The sequence below is a fragment of the Panthera uncia genome, chromosome D4 (genome assembly GCF_023721935.1).
Source record: "Panthera uncia isolate 11264 chromosome D4, Puncia_PCG_1.0, whole genome shotgun sequence".
Taxonomy (NCBI): Eukaryota; Metazoa; Chordata; class Mammalia; order Carnivora; family Felidae; genus Panthera; species Panthera uncia.
This window is the reverse complement of record NC_064807.1, coordinates 80,154,542-80,174,293: the sequence shown is the minus strand read 5'-3', so window position 1 is coordinate 80,174,293 and position 19,752 is coordinate 80,154,542. Positions and strand designations below refer to the sequence as shown.

The window sequence follows — 19,752 nt, the reverse complement described above, 5'->3', positions numbered from 1 at the left end:
GAAGAGGTTTCTCCTATGCCTCCCACAAAAGTACCAAGACAGAGTCATAATTGGGTCATCAGTCATTTATTCATTTGACAAATATTTGAGAGTTTACCGTCCAGGTACTGTGATATATACAAGGAATACAGCAGAGAGCAAAACATAGTATCTGCCTTCAAGGATCATGTAGTTACAGAACTGGTAAGCGGTGCAACATAAGGCAACGCTAGTGTAGTGGAAGAATATGGGAGGGCTAATTAATTCAGTCCAGGTTGGGCAAAGGGTTAGGAAGAGGCAGAGTTCAAGATCAGGGAAGGCTATGTGCGGAAGGCGCTGTCTAAGCTGAGGGCCTAGTGAAGGTAAAGGGTTTAAGAAGTTAAGGGTGGTATTTTGAAAATTTTATTCCAAGAGGTAAGCATCTTCTTTCTTTTTTTCTTTTTAAAAGTTTATTTATTTTGAGAGAGAGAATGAGAGATGGGTTAGGGGGGAGGGAGAGAGAGAGAGAATATTCCAAGTAGGCTCCGTGCTGGCAGCACAGACCAGGGGCTTGATCCCACGGAACTCCGAGATCACGACCTAAGCCAAAATCAAGGGTTGGACCCTTAATCGACTGAGCCACCAGGTGCCCCAAGCATCTTATTTCTGAGAATAGGTTACTGAGTAAGCATGCTTGAGTCTAATTTTCAGCAAAATTGGGAAATCAGATTTTAGAAATCCTTTCTTTTTCTCATTGTTATTGGGGATAGGGAGGGAGTAGGCCTGACTTTGTGCTCTAGAAAACCTGTAGTCCAGAATCTCCCTTGGAAGCTGAAGGCTTTTTCTCTCATGGAGTTTTAAACATTACCAACAATGTACTTAATTTCTATAATTTTGCTACAGTAAATATTTGTTGATTCAGTAGCAAATGAGATTGACATGGCCTGGTCCCTACCCCACCTTCATCCTTAAGAATTAAGATCTGAGGGGCGCCTGGGTGACTCGGTTAAGCATCCGACTTCGGCTCAGGTCAGGATCTCTTGACTTGTGTGTTGGAGCCTTGTGTTGGGCTGTGCTGACAGCTCAGAGCCTGGAGCCTGCTTTGGATTCTGTGTCTCCCTCCCTTGGCTCCTCCCCTGTTCACGCTCTGTCTCTCTCTCTCTCAAAAATAAGTAAAAATTTAAAAAAATTAAAAATGAATTAAGATCTGAGAGGCTAAATGATTAGGTAAGCAATGTAGATAGTACTAAGAACACTGGCCTTTGGAATCAGGCAGCTGACTGAGTAATGTAAGTTACTATGTAAATAAACATGAATTCATATCTTGGCTCTGTCACTCACCCTATGGTACAGGGCAAATAACTTCATGTCTCTGTTAAGAATGTTTGAAGACATTCTTGTTTAGTTTCAAAATGGTCTTGATGTGGATGGTTCTTTAGGGTGGAGGCACTCAAGACTCAGATAGTTACATGTTTGCTCTTCTATGCACATATGCGTGTGTATGTATGTATATGGATGTCAAGATTCATAATAATGTTCATAGATTTTTGCATTTGTTCTTTCATAACTGTATAAGATAGGCAGATAGAGGTGTCACTACAGAAGGAATGAAATGGTGCTTTGTGAGAGAATTGGTTTTAGGCTTGGATGAAGGAAGTCTTCCTGGAGAGGTAGCCTTTGAGATGAGTGGGCTTTTTTGGTGGATGCTTCAGAGCAGAATGAGTCATGAGGAGCTGCAGGTTGTCGACTCTGTAGACAGGTTGTCTGTTTCGAATCCTGACTTTGCCATTGACTGGCTGCTTGATCTCAGATAAATTAATCATTCTTCTAGACTATTTCCTTTGTAAAATGGATATAATCACATCTCCTACAGAGGGTTTTTGAGGATTAAATGAAGTAAAGCATGTAAAATGCTTAGCCAAATCCTTGGCATATAGCAAGCATTGTTGTTATTACTGTGGCCTCATCATTATTACTGATAGGGATTGAGGAGGCCTTTTTAGGCAAGAGAGAATTTATTCTGTTCTCCTGTCTTGATAAACTATCAAATTTTGATAAATGAACCCCGTGGTTGTATTTTTCCATTTATGAATCACACACTGAATAATTGAGATTTAGTCTGAATTCTTCTTGAACTGCAGAATTTGTTGCAGACTGAAAAAAAAAAAAAAAACACCAGTCACAAGCTCATGGTGTTGTGTTGCTGTCCCTTGAGTTCACGACTCACTGTCATTGGTTAGGTTGGAAGGGTCATCTTCCCTGTTTATATAACACTGTAACTTCCAAAGTCTTTGCACAACTGTTAGTCTGTGATCCTCAGAGTAGCCTTGTGAAGCACATAGGGTGGGAGGTATTATTTTTCAGGAAGTAGAATCCACAGGGCCAGGGGAAAGGTCTCTGTGGCTCTTTTCCAACACTAGATAGCCCTGGTCTCCTGACTTATATTCTATTTTTTTTTCATTTAGTTTTTTGTAAATCGAAGTCTGTCAGTAGATTTGAGTTTGCATTTATTATTATTTTTTAATGTTTATTTATTTTTGAGAGAGGGAGAGACAGAGTGCAGGTAGGGGAGGAGCAGAGAGAGAGAGAAGGAGACATAGAACCTGGAGCAGGCTCCAGGCTCTGAACTGTCAGCACAGAGCCCGACGCGGGGCTCAAACCCACAAACGGTGAGATCATGACCTAAGCTGAAGTCAGAGGCTCAACCATCTGAGCCACCCAGGTGTGTGTCCCTAGTTTGCATTTAATTGCTGCCATTTACTAGTTGAGTGATCTTGTAAGGGTTCTTAAATTTATGAGTCTGTTTTTCCATCTGTCAGATGATGAGACTTTGAATCACACAGGATTGTGTGTGATGCTGAATTTACTTTGTATAATTGCTTTATGAGAATTGTTTTGTATAATGTTGTAAGGTAGTGTGTATTAAGACACAAGTTTATTCATTAGTTGGTGTCTTATCTGCCTAATGATAATGCCGGTAGGAAATATTCCTATTTCTATATTGCCTTTAATGTTCTAATCCTACTTACTTGAGAGTAACATCCTTGATAGTGATGTGAATGCTCTACCCTGGAGAACCTAGATCTGGGAGTGTTTGACAGGTGAATAATAACACTTCACAAAATAACAGTTCATTTTTCACATTATTACTTGTGTTCCTTGGTCGTTCCCCTTTTATCTTTCTCTCTCACTTTTTTGGTTTAGTGTTATTACCCAAATGGTTAAACAACTTAAAACTTTCCAGCTAATAAATAGATTATTTCAGAAGTTTGAAGTTTGTCCCCCCCCCCCCCCCCCCCCCCGCACCAAAACAAGAGAGAGAAACAATAGAGAAGGGGACCTCTTTTACATATGAATATCATTTTTCATGTGTGTTTGTCAGTTATTTATGTGCTGTTTTCCTCTTGAACCTGTGTCAGAGGTAGGTAAATGTGGAGTTCTTAAAAACCATATTAGCTGGAAATTACAAAATGCACAAATTGAGTAGAACAAATTGTTTTTACAGTCTTGTTTTTTTGAATGTTAAATATATACGTAGACACTTAAATGGTTGCGTTGTTATGAAAACCCTAAGTTTAAGTTTTCTGATAGCTGAGAAAATCTGCGTTAAGGAAAAATTTTTGCACTTGATCTTTTCCCGAACAGAAGTTTGTGGAAAAAATACCGAGGTTGACTTAAAAGTGTCATTTATGAGTTATGAGACTCTTTTGAGTTGGCATCTATATTTTAAGGGTTAGGCGAGAAACAAGTCATTTTGTAAAATGCAAGGGTATTTTCTATGGATCGTGGAAGTTTTTGTTCCCTTTCCAGTATGTAGCAAAGCTAAGAGTACTTACTAAATTGCGGTTTCATGAATATCGTTGTATTGGGTGTGCCAGGAGTACAATCATAGTATGTGACTTAGACATAATAACTGGCATAATAACTTAGGATACTATGTCAGCAATTCATATTTTTAAAGTTACCACACTAGGAAAAATAACAGCTATTTACAGTTGAGTAGATTTGACTTAAAAAAAGTTATACTCCAATCAAGAAGACGAAAACTCAGTTTAGTCAGCATAGGCTCTAGTTAACATAGGCTTGGAAGCTTTTTAAAAAGTTGGATATAGGGGTGTCTGATTGGCTCAGTCGGTTGAGCATCCGACTTCGGCTCAGGTCATGATCACACTCTGTGAATTGGAGCCCCACGTTGGGCTCTGTGCTGACAGCTCGGAGCCTGGAGCCTGCTTCAGATTCTGTGTCTCCCCCCTCTCTGCCCCTCCCCTGTTCATGCTCTCTCTCTGTCTCAAAAATAAATTAAAAACATTAAAAAAATAAAATAAGATAAAATAAAAAATTGGATATACTGTGGATAGAATTAGATAGTGGATTAGCCATAATCCTTGTTTAGGGCATGCTCTTATTAGCTCACATATAGCCTGTTTTTAATTTATATTTAAAAACTTAATAAGCCCCTGTGAACCTACTACCAGAACAAAAGGATAGATCCTTAATAATCTACATCTGACTTTTTAGGTTCCCCAACCCCATTCCTCCCCCTTCACCCAGACCTCACAGCCTGAATTCTCTAGTTTTCTGATTTTGTATAGCTTCATCACATCTTTATGGATTCTTAGAAAGTGTATATTTTTATTTTGGTTGTAACTTTACAAAAAAGACATTCTATACGTAATCCTTTGAGACTTAATATTTTTACTTAATGTTGCATTGCTAAGATTTATCCACGTTGTTGCATGTCACTGTAGTTCCTTTACTTTGCTGGGAATAATCCATTACATTAATGTAACATGGTTTATTCATTCATTCTCCTGTGAATGGACATTTTCCTTGTTTTCCAGGTTTTTGCTGCTGTGAGCAGTTTTGCTGTGATCATTTTAATACATGTCTCTTGTGCGTAAGTTTCTTTCCATGTATACTGAGGAATAAAACCCTGGGTAATGAACATGGGATTATTCAGTTTGTAGACATTATGCCAAAGATTTTTTTCCCACTATCAGTCTATGAAAGTCTCTATGAATATATCCTTTCCAACCCTTGGAATTGTCAGATTAAATTTTTGCAGCTTCAGTGGGTAGAAATGGTATTATGTTTTTATTGGTCTTGTGATTTTTTTTTCTGTGAAATGCTTGTTCATGACTTCTGTTTTTTTTTATTTTGTTTTTTCTTTCGCCTATCTTGTTTGTGGTTTTCTTTTGGATTTTAAGTTGTCTTTATGTGTTTTTGGTACTTTTGTTGGAGGTATGTATTCCAAAAGTCTTTTCAATATGTGACTTCGCTTTTCACTTTCTTTAGGGTGTTTTTTGATGCCCAAATTTCTTCATTTTAACATATTCAAATACAGTTTATTTTATGGTCAACACTTCTGTGTCTTTAAGGAATTGTTTGTTTTTCTTATTTTGTATGCCAATATCTGTTAACATTACAGCTGACATTTATTTAAAGGCCTGAGATTACAGTAGTAGGACAACGGAGAAGGAAGAATGTAGCTTAAGATGTTTGTGACTACTCATTGCTCATCCCTAACCCCAATAGAAAATAAACCCTTGTTAAAAGCTAGATTCACATCTGTGCTAACTCAGCTACCCGAGTGGAGATCACTGGTCTGTTGTCATGATTTTTCCCTAAACTCTCACCAGCCTCTATGTTTCTTGAATGATTTACCTTTTCTCTGGACCTTATTACATGTTTCCCGAAAAAAAAAAATTTTTTTTTTTTGAATAATGACTATTGGTGAGAAAATGATTATGACCATTCTGACCCATTTTATTAAAAGGATGTGATATGAATATATTATTTACAGTAGAAATTATTTTTATTCTTGAATTTTAAAATAGTTGGAATAAAGTTTAAAGAAATTTGTATTAAAGCATTCTGCAATAAAACATTTTCAAAGATTATTTTTTCTATATTTTGGTTTTAAATTTCAAAAAGGGACTTCACTTAAATTCAGTTCTGTTATTCAGTTATCTTGTCACAAGTGTTTGTATGGCAGGTACCCATATCTCCTGTCACTTTTATATATGCACTTTGTTCCCTGGCAGATTTGAATTCTGAAATCTCCTCCCCTCCAGAGCATGGGTGCATATGCATGTGCACACACACATATCCTGCTCTTTCACAGCCATCCTTTTTCATGTTTCTGCTGTTGGGCGAGTGTACACAGAGAACTTGTGCTTTATTAATAAGGGTATGATTGTTGCCATCACAGAAATAATGTGTATTTGTGTAGGCCTTTGTCAAGTGCTTTTATATGCATTTTCTCAACTTATCTTTTTCCTAAAACCTGGGTGATTGGCAGGGAAGGTTATGGTCCTAATGTAGGCTGTGCTAATACCGAGGCTTGAAGACATAAAGTCAGCACTTTCCTGGTACAATAAGATGCTTAGTAAGTATTTGTTGGATGGATGGATGGATGGATGGATGGATGGATAGATGGATAAATGAATAAATGGCTAGTTATTCTCACCCTCATGCCCTTTGGATTAAACCATTGCTTCATATTTAGCTATGTGCCAGTACAGGTCTTGATGTATATAATAGAAACTAGAATATTTATTGATTACAACTTCTACTTCTGGCTTTGATGGAGTATCTGGTTCTGGACTGGCCTTTCTGTCATTAAAAAACACAAAACTAGGGGCGCCTGGGTGGCTCAGTCTGTTGAGCGTCTGACTTCCGCCCAGGTCAGGATCTCGCAGTTTGTGAGTTCGAGCCCCGCGTCGGGCCCTGTGCTGACAGCTCAGAGCTTGGAGTCTGCTTCAGATTCTGTGTCTCCCTCTCTCTGCCCCTTCCCCGCTCATGCTCTGTCTCTCTCTGTCTCTCAAAAATGAATAAATGTTAAAAAAAATTTTATAAAAAAACATGAAACTGGACAAAATATGTGAAGCAACTCTTTCAGGCTTTGGACAACAGGCCTCTGATCTTGAAATTTGTAAAATGAGCCCCACAATTGCCCCTGCTTTCTGCCTGAGAACAATTTCTTGAGCTGGAATCCAAGCAGAACATGGTAGCCTGTGTTGAATCAGAATTTGGGGCAGCTAAAATGGCTAGAATCTTTAGGGCAGGACACTGGAGAAGAGGAGCTCTATGGGAGGGGCTTCCAAATGTTTTTGTGTGGGTTCCTTGTGAATTATTGGTGAAGAGTTGGGCTGTCCATGGGGGAGAAAAGCTGGAAGGTTCATCAGAGTGGCTGCCCCGAAGCTGGGAATGAAACAGAGATGCTAGAGGTTGTACAGCTGTGGGATATTGGAGCTCTGGCCCAGGCAGAACTGAGAGAGAGACCTGATCAACACCCTGGGCGTGTGGGTGGAACACTAGAAAGACCATGAGGTAAAGCAAGGATTGGCAGAGTTAAATAGTTGCACACAGACTGTAGGCCTGGCAAGCCTACAAGATTTACTATGTGGGGGGCACCTGGGTGGCCCAGTCGTTTGAGCGTCCCACCTCAGCTCCTGTGGTGATCTCATGGTTCATGGGTTCGAACACCATATTGGGCTTTGCGATCACAATGCAGAGCCTGCTTTGGATTCTGTCTCCCTCCTTTTCTGCCCCTCCCGTGTGTGTGTTTCCTCTCTCTCTCTCTCTCTCTCTCTCTCTCTCCCTCTCTCTCCCTCCCTCCCTCTCTTCCTCCTTCCCTCTCATTCTCTCTCTCTCAAAAATAAACTTAAAAAAAAAACAACAAAAAAAAAAACTTACTGTGTGGCCCTGTAAAGAAAAGATTTTCTGACTTCTGCCCTGGAGTTAAAGCCTACTCTGAGCCTTCCCATAACAAAGCCTATAATCAAATCCTGACAAAACCTTCCGAGAAGACAGAACCTGGAGGTTGAATTTTGCCAGGTTATATAGGGACTTGGGAAATGTATTAGGGTTTCCATAGTTCTGCCCTAACAAAAGTACTACTTGGTCTTTTATTTAGAATTAGAATGTTTCTGAGCAGTATTACCCCCTGCAGTGTTTGAGACCTTCAAGCACTGACAGTGACTTTAGCCTATACTCTAATACTTTGAAAGTCTGGTTATTCCCCTGGGTAAATCTGTGTAGGAATGTGTCTTGTTCCACTTAAATATACACACACACTTCATAATCTTCTTTGTTGGGGGAACTTTTTGTATCTTTTATTCAATAGCAATATTTGGTTTAAATTGAAAAATGTAATCCCCAAGGGCTAAGACAGCTAAAATAATTTTCTGTTTAAGAGGACCAAGGTTCCTTTTTGTTTCTGAGTATTACATATGTGGGCATAATTTTAAAAACATTTTGAAATTTAAGGGGCGCCTGGGTGGCTCAGTTGGTTGAGCATCTGACTTGGGCTCAGGTTATGATCTCATGGTTCATGAGTTCGAGCCCTTCATCAGGCTCTGTGCTGACAGCTCAGAGCCTGGAGCCTGCTTCGGATTCTGTGTCCCCCCCACCCCCTGCCTCCTGTGCTCGTGCTCTATCTCTCTCTCTTTCAAAAAATAAAAGAAACATTAAAAGAAAACATTTGGAAATTATAAATTGTTTCTGGCATATAGACAAAATAGAATATAGCAAATAATGTGTACTCACCACACACAACTTTTCACTTTTTCCAAATTTGCTGTGGATTCTTTTCCCAAGAAGTAGTACTCGGATACATACTGTGTATGTATTCTGTTCCTTCTTTTTCCCAGTAATAACCACTACTGAATTTTTTGTTTGTCATTACCTTGAATGATTTTTATACTAAAAATAGTGTGCGTGTGTACCCATAAATTATATATAACATTATTTTATGCATTTTTAAGCTTTCATGAAAGGAATCACTTTATACTTCATCTGCAACTAGCTTTTCCACCCAACATTGTTGTGGGTTTAGAAATGATGAAATGGATCACTGTAATTCTTTAACTGCAGTTTGTATCTCCATTCTCTTGTTGATGGACATTTAGTTTTCTAGTGTTTTGTGATTATAAAAAGTGCTGCATTGAACATTGATTTAAACCCGTCTACCTGTGTTTGTGTTGGAGTTTCTCTAGATAATGTAACTGTAACCAGAAAGAATATTGTTGGGGTACCTGGGTGGTTCAGTCGGTTAGGTGTCCGACTCTCCGAGATCATGATCTCACAGTTCGTGGGTTTGAGCCCCATATCAGGCAGACAGTGCAGAGCCTGCTTGGGATTATCTCTTCCTCTTTCTCTCTCTGTGCCTCTGCTGCTTGTGCATGTGTGCTCTCTCTCAAAAGAAATAAAAACTTAAAAAAAATTGTTTTTTTTTACATTTATTTGTTTTTGAGAGAGGCATAATTTAGTAATAACTAAAGGTTATATTAATTTAGTAATTACAAATGCTAACATATATATATATTATACATATACATATACATTATATGTATGTATATATACATTACATACATATACATAACATATATATGTAATATATATTATATAACATGTTAATACATGTTATTACATATGTTAATATATGTTAATATATATATTATATATAATATTATATATATTAATTTAGTCATAACTAAAGGTGAGGGGCAGAAACAGAGGGAGACACAGAATCCGAAGCAGGCTCCAGGCTCTGAGCTGTCAGCACAGAGCCCGATGTAGGGCTTGAACCACAAACCTTGAGAACATGACCTGAGCCGAAGTCGGATGCCCAACCGACTGAGCCACCCAGGAGCCCCAGAAATAAAAAACTTATAAAAAAGAAAAAAAATAGTATTGTTGTTTATAGGATACCCACATCTTTGACTGTTGGTTATTACTAAATTGCTCCCCAAGATGGTTTTATATTTCTAGTTTTGTGCAGTTAATATGGATTCTCTAAAGCAGATATGTTGTGCCTGAAGAAAATATGACATGAAAATCTCATTTTACTACTGGTAAATTGAAAATTGGCTGTTTAGATTCTTGATAAATGTGGTCCTGTTTAAAAACCTTTCTTAAATTTCTATAAGGAAATATTTGAACATACGCAAGTAGAGAGAACCCCCTTGAACCATGGATAACGTGTCATCAGCTTACAATAATTATCAACATAAGTCTAGTCTTACTTCACTATCCCTCAACTACATTACTTTGAAGAAAATCCCAGATTTTCATATAATTTCATCTGTAAATATCTCTCAAATTAGATATGAATACCCCCACCAAGAGAAACCTATATAATACCATTATCACCCTCTAGAACTAATTCCATAATGTTGACAAATTACTCCATGTTCAAATTTTCTCACCTATCTCATTTTTAGTTTTATCTATAATATTTAAAATATGATTACATTGTAAAAACATATACTTTTAAGGATTAAGTTTAATCTGTCTCATATAAAATGTACTTGTAGATTTCTATTTTTATTACAGAATCATGTTTAAAGACAGTACCTAAAAAGTAATCTAGGTGAAGGAATTGAGGCTCAGAGAGGTTGAGATTTGTTCAAAATTGGCCAGTTTATTAGTAGCAGAGCTGGAATTTGAAGGCAGATCTTCTTACCCTAAACCCATTGCTCTAATATGAATTACATTGTATTGCCTACCTTATATTGTTTTGTAGCTCATTACCTCTATCAGCTTTGTTGTTTTGTTTTTTGGTTTATTTGCTTACTTTTTAGTAATCTCTACACCAACGTGGGGCTCAAACTCACGACCTGTATCAGTTTTCTAAATCTAGCATTTTAAAGTATTTGTTTCAGTGGCTTTCTTAAATATTAGACTACTGTCTGTACAGTACTAATCTTGTGATTTACATCATAGTGTATTTTAAAAGGAGTTTGTGAAAGGATTGAATTATAATATCAACACTTGTGCCAAAGATATTGAACTGTTCTGAAAAGCTACTTGTCTTTTCTGACCTAGATACACAGTTTCAACTGTGGCAGAGGATGCCAGAAAGAGGAGAATGAGTGTTGGCAAGAGTCTAGAAATTAAATTATTATATTACTAAAGGATCTAATCTGTTTCTTAATTTTTAGTACTGTTACATATGAAAAGTTTTTCTGTATTGACATAATACTTGGTGAAGATATGCATTTTTTTTGAGACTAAACCAATTGTTTATTTTGCCAAGGTGAAGAATGACTTCTATTTGTTTTAAAATTGGTGATTTTTAAAACACTAAATGACTGTTTGCTTATAACTAGATTGCAGGTTCTGAGGTGGTTTTGCAAGCTTAACTAATTAAGAAAAACAATCATGTCCATTCTCTTTCCAGATACAGTTTCTTTGCCATGCTCTGTTCTGTACAACGGCAACAAAAAGTCTTTTGAGAACCAAAGATACCCTTTGAAGCTTGTTTACCAAGGTGCTGGCTTACCCTTCAGAGTTAAGTGTGCTGCGTTGGGCACGGAAGGATAGAGAATACTTGAATACTTAACTGTTTCTTGGCACATTCATTGCTCCCTTTTCCTTTTGATCAGAATTGTCACAATAAGATATGTAAATTTCAAATAGCCTGATGCTATCACAGCCTTTTAGTGGGAAGAAAATAAATAGCCACTGAGGCATGTACAGTTAGGTACTACTTCATGTTTGATTGTGGTATAAAGGACTAGATTTCAGGTTGAGCTTTGAATTTTTTTTTAATTAATTTTTTTTTTTTTAAGTCGGCTCCACATGCAGTGTGGGGTTTGAACTCACAGCCTTGAGATCAAGAGTTGTACATCCACCAACTTAACCAGCCAGGCACTCCAGGCTGAGCTTTTAAAGATTACCATGCAAAATTAAATATACACCTGCTCTTTGATTTATTCATGGCCACAGTAATGTGAATTGGAAAATGCTGGAGACCCAATCCCAGTTGTAGAGATGGCTCTGCTGGTGTATGATCATAGACAAATTATTTAACATTTTTGTATATTTGTGCTTTCATATTTAAAAAAAATTTTTAATGTTTATTTATTTTTGAGACAGAGAGAGACAGAGCATGAGTGGGGGAGGGGCAGAGAGAGAGGGAAACACAGACTCTGAAGCAGGCTCCAGGCTCTGAGCTGTCAGCACAGGGCCCGACGCGGGGCTCGAACTCACAAGCCTTGAGATCATGACCTGAGCGGAAGTAGGACGCTCAACCGACTGAGCCACCCAGGCACCCCAGTGCTTTCATATTTTTAAAGATTATAAAATAAATTATACCATTAATTCCATATCTTACTACTTTTCAGGGGATTGTGAACATTGACTATGATGCTGTATGAAGAAATTATTTTGAGAAATTCATTTGAGTTTCTCCTTTGTGCCAAGCATTGCTCTAGGTGTACAAAACAGAGAGTAAGCAAAGATATGCCAGTGATAAATCCTATGGAGAGATATAAACAGGGTCAGAGAAGTCCTAGAGGAGGGGTTGCTATGCTATATATGATGATCAGGGATGGGCTCGTAGTAAGGATGTTTAAGAAGACAACTGAAGACGTAAAGAGGTATGTGCATATCTGTGATAATAAATAGCAAATGTCGAGGCTCTGAGGAGGGGAATGTGTGACTTGTTTGAGAAAAAGCAAGGCTACCAGTGTGGATGGAACACTGAAGGGGGAGCAGTAGGGGAGGAGGCCAAGAAGTTCAGGGGAATCAGATTATTAGGGATTTGTAGGCCGTTAGAGAGGTGTTTAAGCAGAGACCAAGCCCTTGGAAGGTTTTGAGCAAAGCATGATATGACCTAATTTAAATTTTAAAGGGAACACTGTGGATGCTATTGCTCTAGGTAAAGAGAACAAGGTAAAGGTGAAAGATTTGGTGATGGATTAGATGTGGGGTGTGGCAGGAAGAGAGCTGTCAAGGATGACTCTTTTTGAGATAAGCTATCAGAAGGAGTAGTTGCCTTCTCTTGAGAGAGGGAACACTGGAAGGAGCAAAGTAAAGTTTTGTGTTTTTTTGGGGGGGATGGGTCAGGAATTAATTTGGGGCATATTTAAAACTTTTATTAGACATCCAGGTGGATATGTTGATTATGTATTTGAGTGTGAGTCTAGAACTAAGGGTGATATAAACTCGGTTGCCCTCAGTGTATAGGTGGTATTTAAAGCCTCAAGCCTGAGTGAGATTGCCAAATGAGTGCAGGTACAGTGGTGAAGGGATTCAGTGTGAGGGCTGAGTCCAGCTGCATTCCAGCAGTCAGAGGCTCTGGAGATAAGAAAGAAAGGAGCCAGTGGAGTAATTTATGAAGTAGGAAGAGAACTAAGAGTAGAGTACTGGATGGAAGCCAAGGGAAGTAAAATGTTTCGAGTAGGGAACAGTCAGCTGTGTCACCTGTTGCTGAGAGGTCAGCTGAGGTGAGGACTGAGAATTGTTCACAGTATTTAAACACTATGGGAGTCCTAGGGGACCTTGGCATGAACTGTTTCAGTAGAGCATTGGTGTGAGATGCTGATTGGGGTGAATTTAAGAGAGAATGGGAGGTGAGGAAATGGAAACAGAAGTGTAATCAGAGAATTCTGCTTTAAAAGGGGCAGAGAATTGGGTGTGGGGAGCTAGAGATCAAGGAAAGTTATGCGAGACAGAGAGCAGAGGGAGTGATTACTGGAGCTATATTCTTGAGTAGGCAAAAGGGGATGGGTTCTAAGAGGGTTTGAGTTGAGAGCTCTCCATTAAATAGGAATAGGAACAGTTCATTCATAGTAACAAGGAAGAACAATATATGGGAAAAGATGCAGCAAGGTTGGTATTTTGCATGAAGTAGAAAGCAGGATGAGCAGTCGTGTGAGGATATGGGAGGGAGGTACAGGCATTTGAAAAGAGAAGAGAAGATTGGAAATAATCAGTAATAAAGTGAATGAGTTTTATTTTTTTCAATGGGGCTTCTTGGACATTGCAGGATGGTTAGCATCCCAGGATACCAAATGTCGGGATTACTCACCTAGTCATTATGAAAACCAGGAAACTCTACCTCACGTTTTCAAATCCCACAGGGTTGCAGTACCATCACTGTTTGAGAACTGTTGATTATTGGGCCTTTTGAGGATTGATCATGAATTTAGAAAACAACCAATAAACACAATTGTGTGTTGTTTTTTTTCCCCCTCCCTAGTCATATCCGTTTGTCCAGGGTTATCGGTGTGGCGTAACCTGGAGAGTTGGATTTAAGCAGAGTTGGAGTTTTGCCGGGAGAGGATAACAAAGGGAGTTGCTGATGTAAATGAGTGACACATAATGGATTGTGTAATTTCAGTTGGATAAGGATAGAAGTGAGGGCATGAAAAGGGTGAGGGATCGTGAAAGGTGGTAGGATTAGGGGATTACCGGCGTTGGTGGAGAGTGGTTGTCTAAAGTAGGAAAGAAGATGAAAACATGCAAGGAAAGGAAAACAAGGAATGGAGAGTCCAGAATTTTAGAAGGATCATCTGTGTGGTTATTGAAATTGCTAAGAATTATGCCAGGAGTAGAAGTTGATTGTGTGTCAGTGAGCTAAGTAGTAAAGTCCTGAAGGAATGGGAGAGGGTTTGGGGAATTAATCCAAGATGGGTGAAATAAGTCAAGTAAATAATAGAATTTGTGCTTATGGAGGAAGAGTCAGAAATACCCTGTAAGTCACTGTGATGATGACTGAGATGATGATCTCCCATGGAGATAAGGGAAGAGATGGTGACCTTTCAGATGGAAACTTCTTGGATTCTTCAGTTTGGTGCTCCCTAAGGAAAGATAAATCCGGGGTTGAATTCACATTTTTATTGAACCTCTCTTGAGTGCAGGTCATTGTACTAGGTGCTATGGAGATAAAGGTAAGTTATTTCATTCAGGAGCTTGTGATAAAAATAACTGAAGCTGAGTATTAGGAAGTTGAAAAAATGCTGGATGGCTCAAAGAAAGAGGAATTATATTCAACTCAAGCACTGTATAAAGCTTCATGGAGGGCTATATTTGAGACGGGACAGTTGATGAATAAATAGAACAATGACAAATTCATGGTGGAGTAGAGGTTGCAGTCCACATAAGGGAAACGTTTAACTTAAAGCTTAGCGCTAGCACACTGCAAGGTGTTTGGGGGAAGAGTCATTATTCTTATTTTGGCTGGAACTGCAGTGGTGAGAGAAAGGACGGAATGAATTACATTAGTGTTGTATTATGGAGGACCTTGGTGCCACACAGAGTGGATGAATAGAATGCCGGTTGCTTGGGTAATGATTAGTCATTGAAGGTTTTGGAGGGGAACGTGATATTTTCTAGGTAAACTTTCCCATAAAGAAGGGCTGGAGTGGAGAGAGAATAGTGTAGGAGAGGATAAGTTCCTATAAATGGTAAAACACGGCAAAACTCGATACTGTAGTATACGGGACTTGAGAATACAGGTATCTTTGAGTTAGAAACATCCTTTGTAGTAAAGCAAGGAGCAGAACTCAGGATTTCCATTTTCATGCTCTATCCCTTTTCCTGTTTTTAATTCAAAGTGCTTGTCTTACAAGTTTTCCTTACTTGGCTTTCAGAACAGCACAGTTTTTTTTTTTTTTTTTTAAGTTTGTTTGTTTATTTATGTTTTAAGTAATCTCTGTACCCAATGTGGGGCCCAGACTCACGACCCTGAGATTTAGAGTTGCTTGCTTTACCAACTGATCCAGCCAGGCACCCCCAGAATAGCACAGTCCTACTTTATTTACCTCCTACCTATCAGGCCACTCCTTCTCTGACTGTAGTTGTGCCTCTTCCTTCTGCTCTCTCCCATTCATTAGTATACTTACTCTCTTGGTGGTCTTGTGGCTTTACATTCTGCCTTTATCCTGAAAATTACCAAATTTATATCTTGATTCAGACCTCTCTTCTAAACTCTAAGTTAATACCCAGTTGACTACTTAAAATATCTAATCAGTGTCTGGGATTCAGCATGTACAAAGCTGAATTCCTGATCTTAATCCCAAAACTTGCTCTTCCTGCACGTTTCCTAACTCATCTGCTCAGGCCAAAAACCTTGATGTTGGTCCTGATGCTTCCAGTTCCCTCACACTCACACATCCGTTTTGCTAAGTCCCGTCATCTTTCCTTTCAGAATATATACATAATCTGATCACTAACTTCCCAGTGGTTTCCATTCTTCCACCCTTGTCCTCTCTATTATGTGTTTCCACATGGCAGTCATAGTGATCTTTTAAAAGGGGCACTTGGGTGGCTTAGTTCGTTAGGCGTCTCAACTCTTAGATCTCGGCTCAGGTCATGATCTCTAGGTTCATGAGATAGAGCCCTGTGTCAGGCTTTGTGCTGACAGTGTGGGATCTGCTTGGGATTCTCTCCTTCTTCTCCACCTCTGCGCCCCGCCCCTCCCCTGCTTGTGCAAGCACGCACTTTCTCTCTCAAAATAAACATTAAAAAAATAAATAAAAATATGAGTCTGATAATTATCACTTCTCTGCTCAAAACCCTGTAAGGGTTCCCCATCTCATAGTGAAAGCCACGGTCTTTAAAGTGACTAGAAGGACCCCCTGTTTCAGGAGCTGACAGACTATCGCCCACGGACCAAATTTGGCCTACTGCCTGTTTTTGTATGACCTGCAAGCTAAAATGGTTTTTATATTTTTAAATCCTTAAAAAAAAAAAAAATTGATATTTGTGAGGTGAACATCATATGAAATCAAGATATCTGTGCCTGTAAATAAAGTTTTATTGGAACACAGCCACTCTCATTTGTTCACATCTTATCTGTGGCTATATTTGCACTGCAAAGGAAGAATTGAGTGGTAAGGACCTTACAGCTTGAAAAGCCTAAACTATTTAATATCTAGTCCTTTAAAGAAAACATTTGTCATCCTCTGTCCTAAGTGATCTGGTCCTCACTCTTACCGCTCTGTCCTTGCTACCCTTTTCTCCCTCTACTTATCCTCCTCTAGCCCTCCGCTGACTTTGGGCTCCTAGTTCTCCACCTCACCAGGCACATTCTTCCTTTCCCTGCCAGGATTGCTCATTCCATACATGTGTGCTTGGCTGACTCCCTTACTTCGTCAATTCTTTGCTCAGGTGTCTCCTCAGTAAGGGCTGACCATCTGCAAGGTTGCATTTCCCCTCGTATACTGCCTTAATGCACTTGCACTGCCCCCTTCTTTCTTTTTCATAGTACTTCACACCTTCTAACATACTGTTTAATTTACTTAGTTTTGTACTTATGGCTTTGTTGTTTTTCCCTCTCTGCTCTTAAATAACAAAGGTAGGGATTTTTGTCTGTCTTGTTCACTGCTACATCCTAAGAGCCTAGAATATTGGCTGGCATATTATAGGTGCTCAAATAAAGACTTGCTGAGATGCATTGAACTGTTGGTTCTTTCACCAAACAAGCCATCTAACTGGGTGGCTACAGTTCTGTCATGTAACTGTTCTGTCAAGGATTGGAAAGGACTGGTGTCTGTTTCAGTGAGGAGATGTTTTCCTGTTACCACTCTGGTTACTTGCTAACATCTTTTTCATCTTGCTCAGGGACAGTAAGTATTCAGAAAGTGTTCTGGTTCAATGTAGCTGGCTCCTACAGCCCATTCTTTTTTCTTTTCTTTTTTTCTTTTTCTTTTTTTTTTTTTTTTTTTGATGTTTATTTTTGAGAGAGACAGAGCACAAGCGGGAGAAGAGCAGAGACAGAGGGAGACACAGAATCCGAAGCAGGCTCTAGGTTCTGATCTGTCAGCACAGAGCCCGACACGGGGCTTGAACTCACAGACCATGAGATCATGACCTGAGCCGAATTTGGACGCCCAACCGACTGAGCCACCCAGGCGCCCCTCCTACAGCCCATTCTATGTTAGGAGCGTAGCCATGGGTACCACTCTTGTTTAAACTGTTAATTGGGAATGAGTGCCTGGCTGGCTTAGTCACTTGAGTGTCCGGCTCTTGGTTTAGGCTTGGGTCATGATCTCATGGTTTGTGAGTTTGAGCCCCACATTGGGCTCTGTGCTGATTTCATGGCACCTGCTTAGGATTCTCTCTCTCTCAAAATAAATAAACTTAAAAAATAAATAAAATCTTAAAAACAAATCCTGTTAGTTGATAAAGGACCTTTTGACCTGAGCCCAGTGTTGCAAGGCTTCAGATGACACGGTGGGATTGAGCTTTTCCATCATTCTAGGTATTTTGGGTAAGGATGAAAAGCTAGATTTTTGGACTAGGTATATGTAATTTGTAGGTTTTTTGGTTTTTCCTTATGTACCTTTTTTATGTAGAAAATAAAAGAGAATTTCCAGGGGAACATTGTGAAATTCAGTGTTATTTTTATTTGTGTGTGTGTGTGTGTGTGTATGAGAGAGTGAGAGAGAGAGAGAGAGAATGTGTGGGGGGGAGGGGCAGAGTGTGAGGGGGACAAGAATCTAAAGCAGGCTTCATGCTGAGAGCAAACAGACTGATGCAGGGCTTGAACTCATGAACTGTGAGATCGTGACGTGAGCTGAAGTCAGATGCTTAACCAACTGAGCCGCCCAGGCACTCCTGAAATTCGGTGTTCTTTTTGTGTGAGTATTATATATAAACTCCGTACCACCATGTAGAGAAAGTTTATTTGAAGGTATTTGGGGGAGGAGTATTTGCTCTTTGTGTGTCTGAGTTGATTCATACCCTGTTGTATTCCCAAGCATGGTGCAGGGTACAGAATAGACAGTTAATTAGTACATATGTATTTGCTTGTGAATCTCATTATCTTAAAGTGATCTTGGCGTATCAGTGAGGTCTTTTTCTAATTTTACCTTACCCATCTTTTTTCTTTTCTTTTTTTTTTTTTTTTTTTTTACAATTTACTGATTTATTTTGAGAGAGAGGGAGAGAGTGAGCACATGGGTGAGCAGGGGAGGGGCAGAAAGAAAGGCAGAGAGAGAGAGAGAACCGCACTGTCAGCACAGAGCCCCATTCAGAGCTCGAACCCACAAACGGTGAGATCATGCCTTGAGCCGAAATCAGGAGTTGGACATAGAACCAACTGAGCCACCCAGGAGCCCTATCCTTTTCCTTTCTTTTAAGTTTGTTTATTTTTGAGAGGGACAGAGGGGCAGAGAGAGAAGGGGGAGGAGAGAGAATCCCAACCAGGCCCTATGCTCTGCTCTTAGCTTGACATGGGGCTTGGTCTCATGAACGAAATCATGACCTGAGCCTAAACCAAGAGTTGGACTCTTAGCCAGCTGAGCCCCCCAGGTGCCCCATCCTTCTTCTTCTTCTTTTTTTTTTTTTTTTTTTTTTTTTTTAAGTGTATTTATTTTTGAGAGAGCAGAGCATGCAGCCTGATGCAGGGCTCGGTCTCATGACTGTGAAATCATGACCTGAGCCTCTGAGGCCTGAGTGGGACTCTTAACTGACTGAACCACCCAGGTGCCCCAAAGCCTTTTACCTTTCAAGGTCAGTTACAAAAGATGTAACATCACCACCAAGAGTGTAATCCATGAAAGAAAAAGTTGATGAGTTGGACTTCATTAAAATTAAAAACTTCTGCTCAACGAGAGACTATTAAGAGAATGAAAAGAACTCTTAAAACTAAAGACCAAGAAAACAGACAACCCAATAAAAAAAAAAAAAATGGATAGAAGATTTGAACAGGCCACCTTACCAAAGATGTACAGATGGCAAATAAGCATATGAAAAGATACTCAACATCCTGTGTCATCAGGGAATTTCAAATTAAGCAACAGTGAGATACCACTGCACACCTATTAGAAGGGCTCAAGTCCCAAACTTTGACAACACCAAATGCTGATGAGGATGTGGAGCAGTAGGGGCTTATTTACTGCTGGTGGGGATGTAAAATGGTACAACTGTGTTGGATGAAAGAGAGTCTGGAAGTTTCTCACAAAGCTAAGTTAAACGTTGTCTTGCCATATGATCCCATAATCGTTCTCCTTGGTATTTACCCAAATGGGTTGAAAACCTGTGTCTACACAAAAATCT

General features: G+C 39.3%; 1 protein-coding gene across 2 annotated transcripts in view; it reads left to right on the top strand.

Moving 5' to 3' along the window:
* LOC125921197 (cytoskeleton-associated protein 4-like) overlaps nt 1-19,752 on the top strand; it is an 80,022-nt gene that overhangs the window by 55,609 nt on the left and 4,661 nt on the right. Inside the window, exon 2 of one of the 2 annotated variants that reach the window (XM_049628629.1) lies at nt 11,144-11,233. The exons of the other annotated variant lie outside the window; for it this stretch is intronic. Coding sequence (XP_049484586.1) covers nt 11,144-11,218 — 75 coding nt within the window. The 3' untranslated portion in view covers nt 11,219-11,233. The remainder of the gene's footprint in view (nt 1-11,143; nt 11,234-19,752) is intronic. 2 annotated transcript variants of the gene reach the window in all.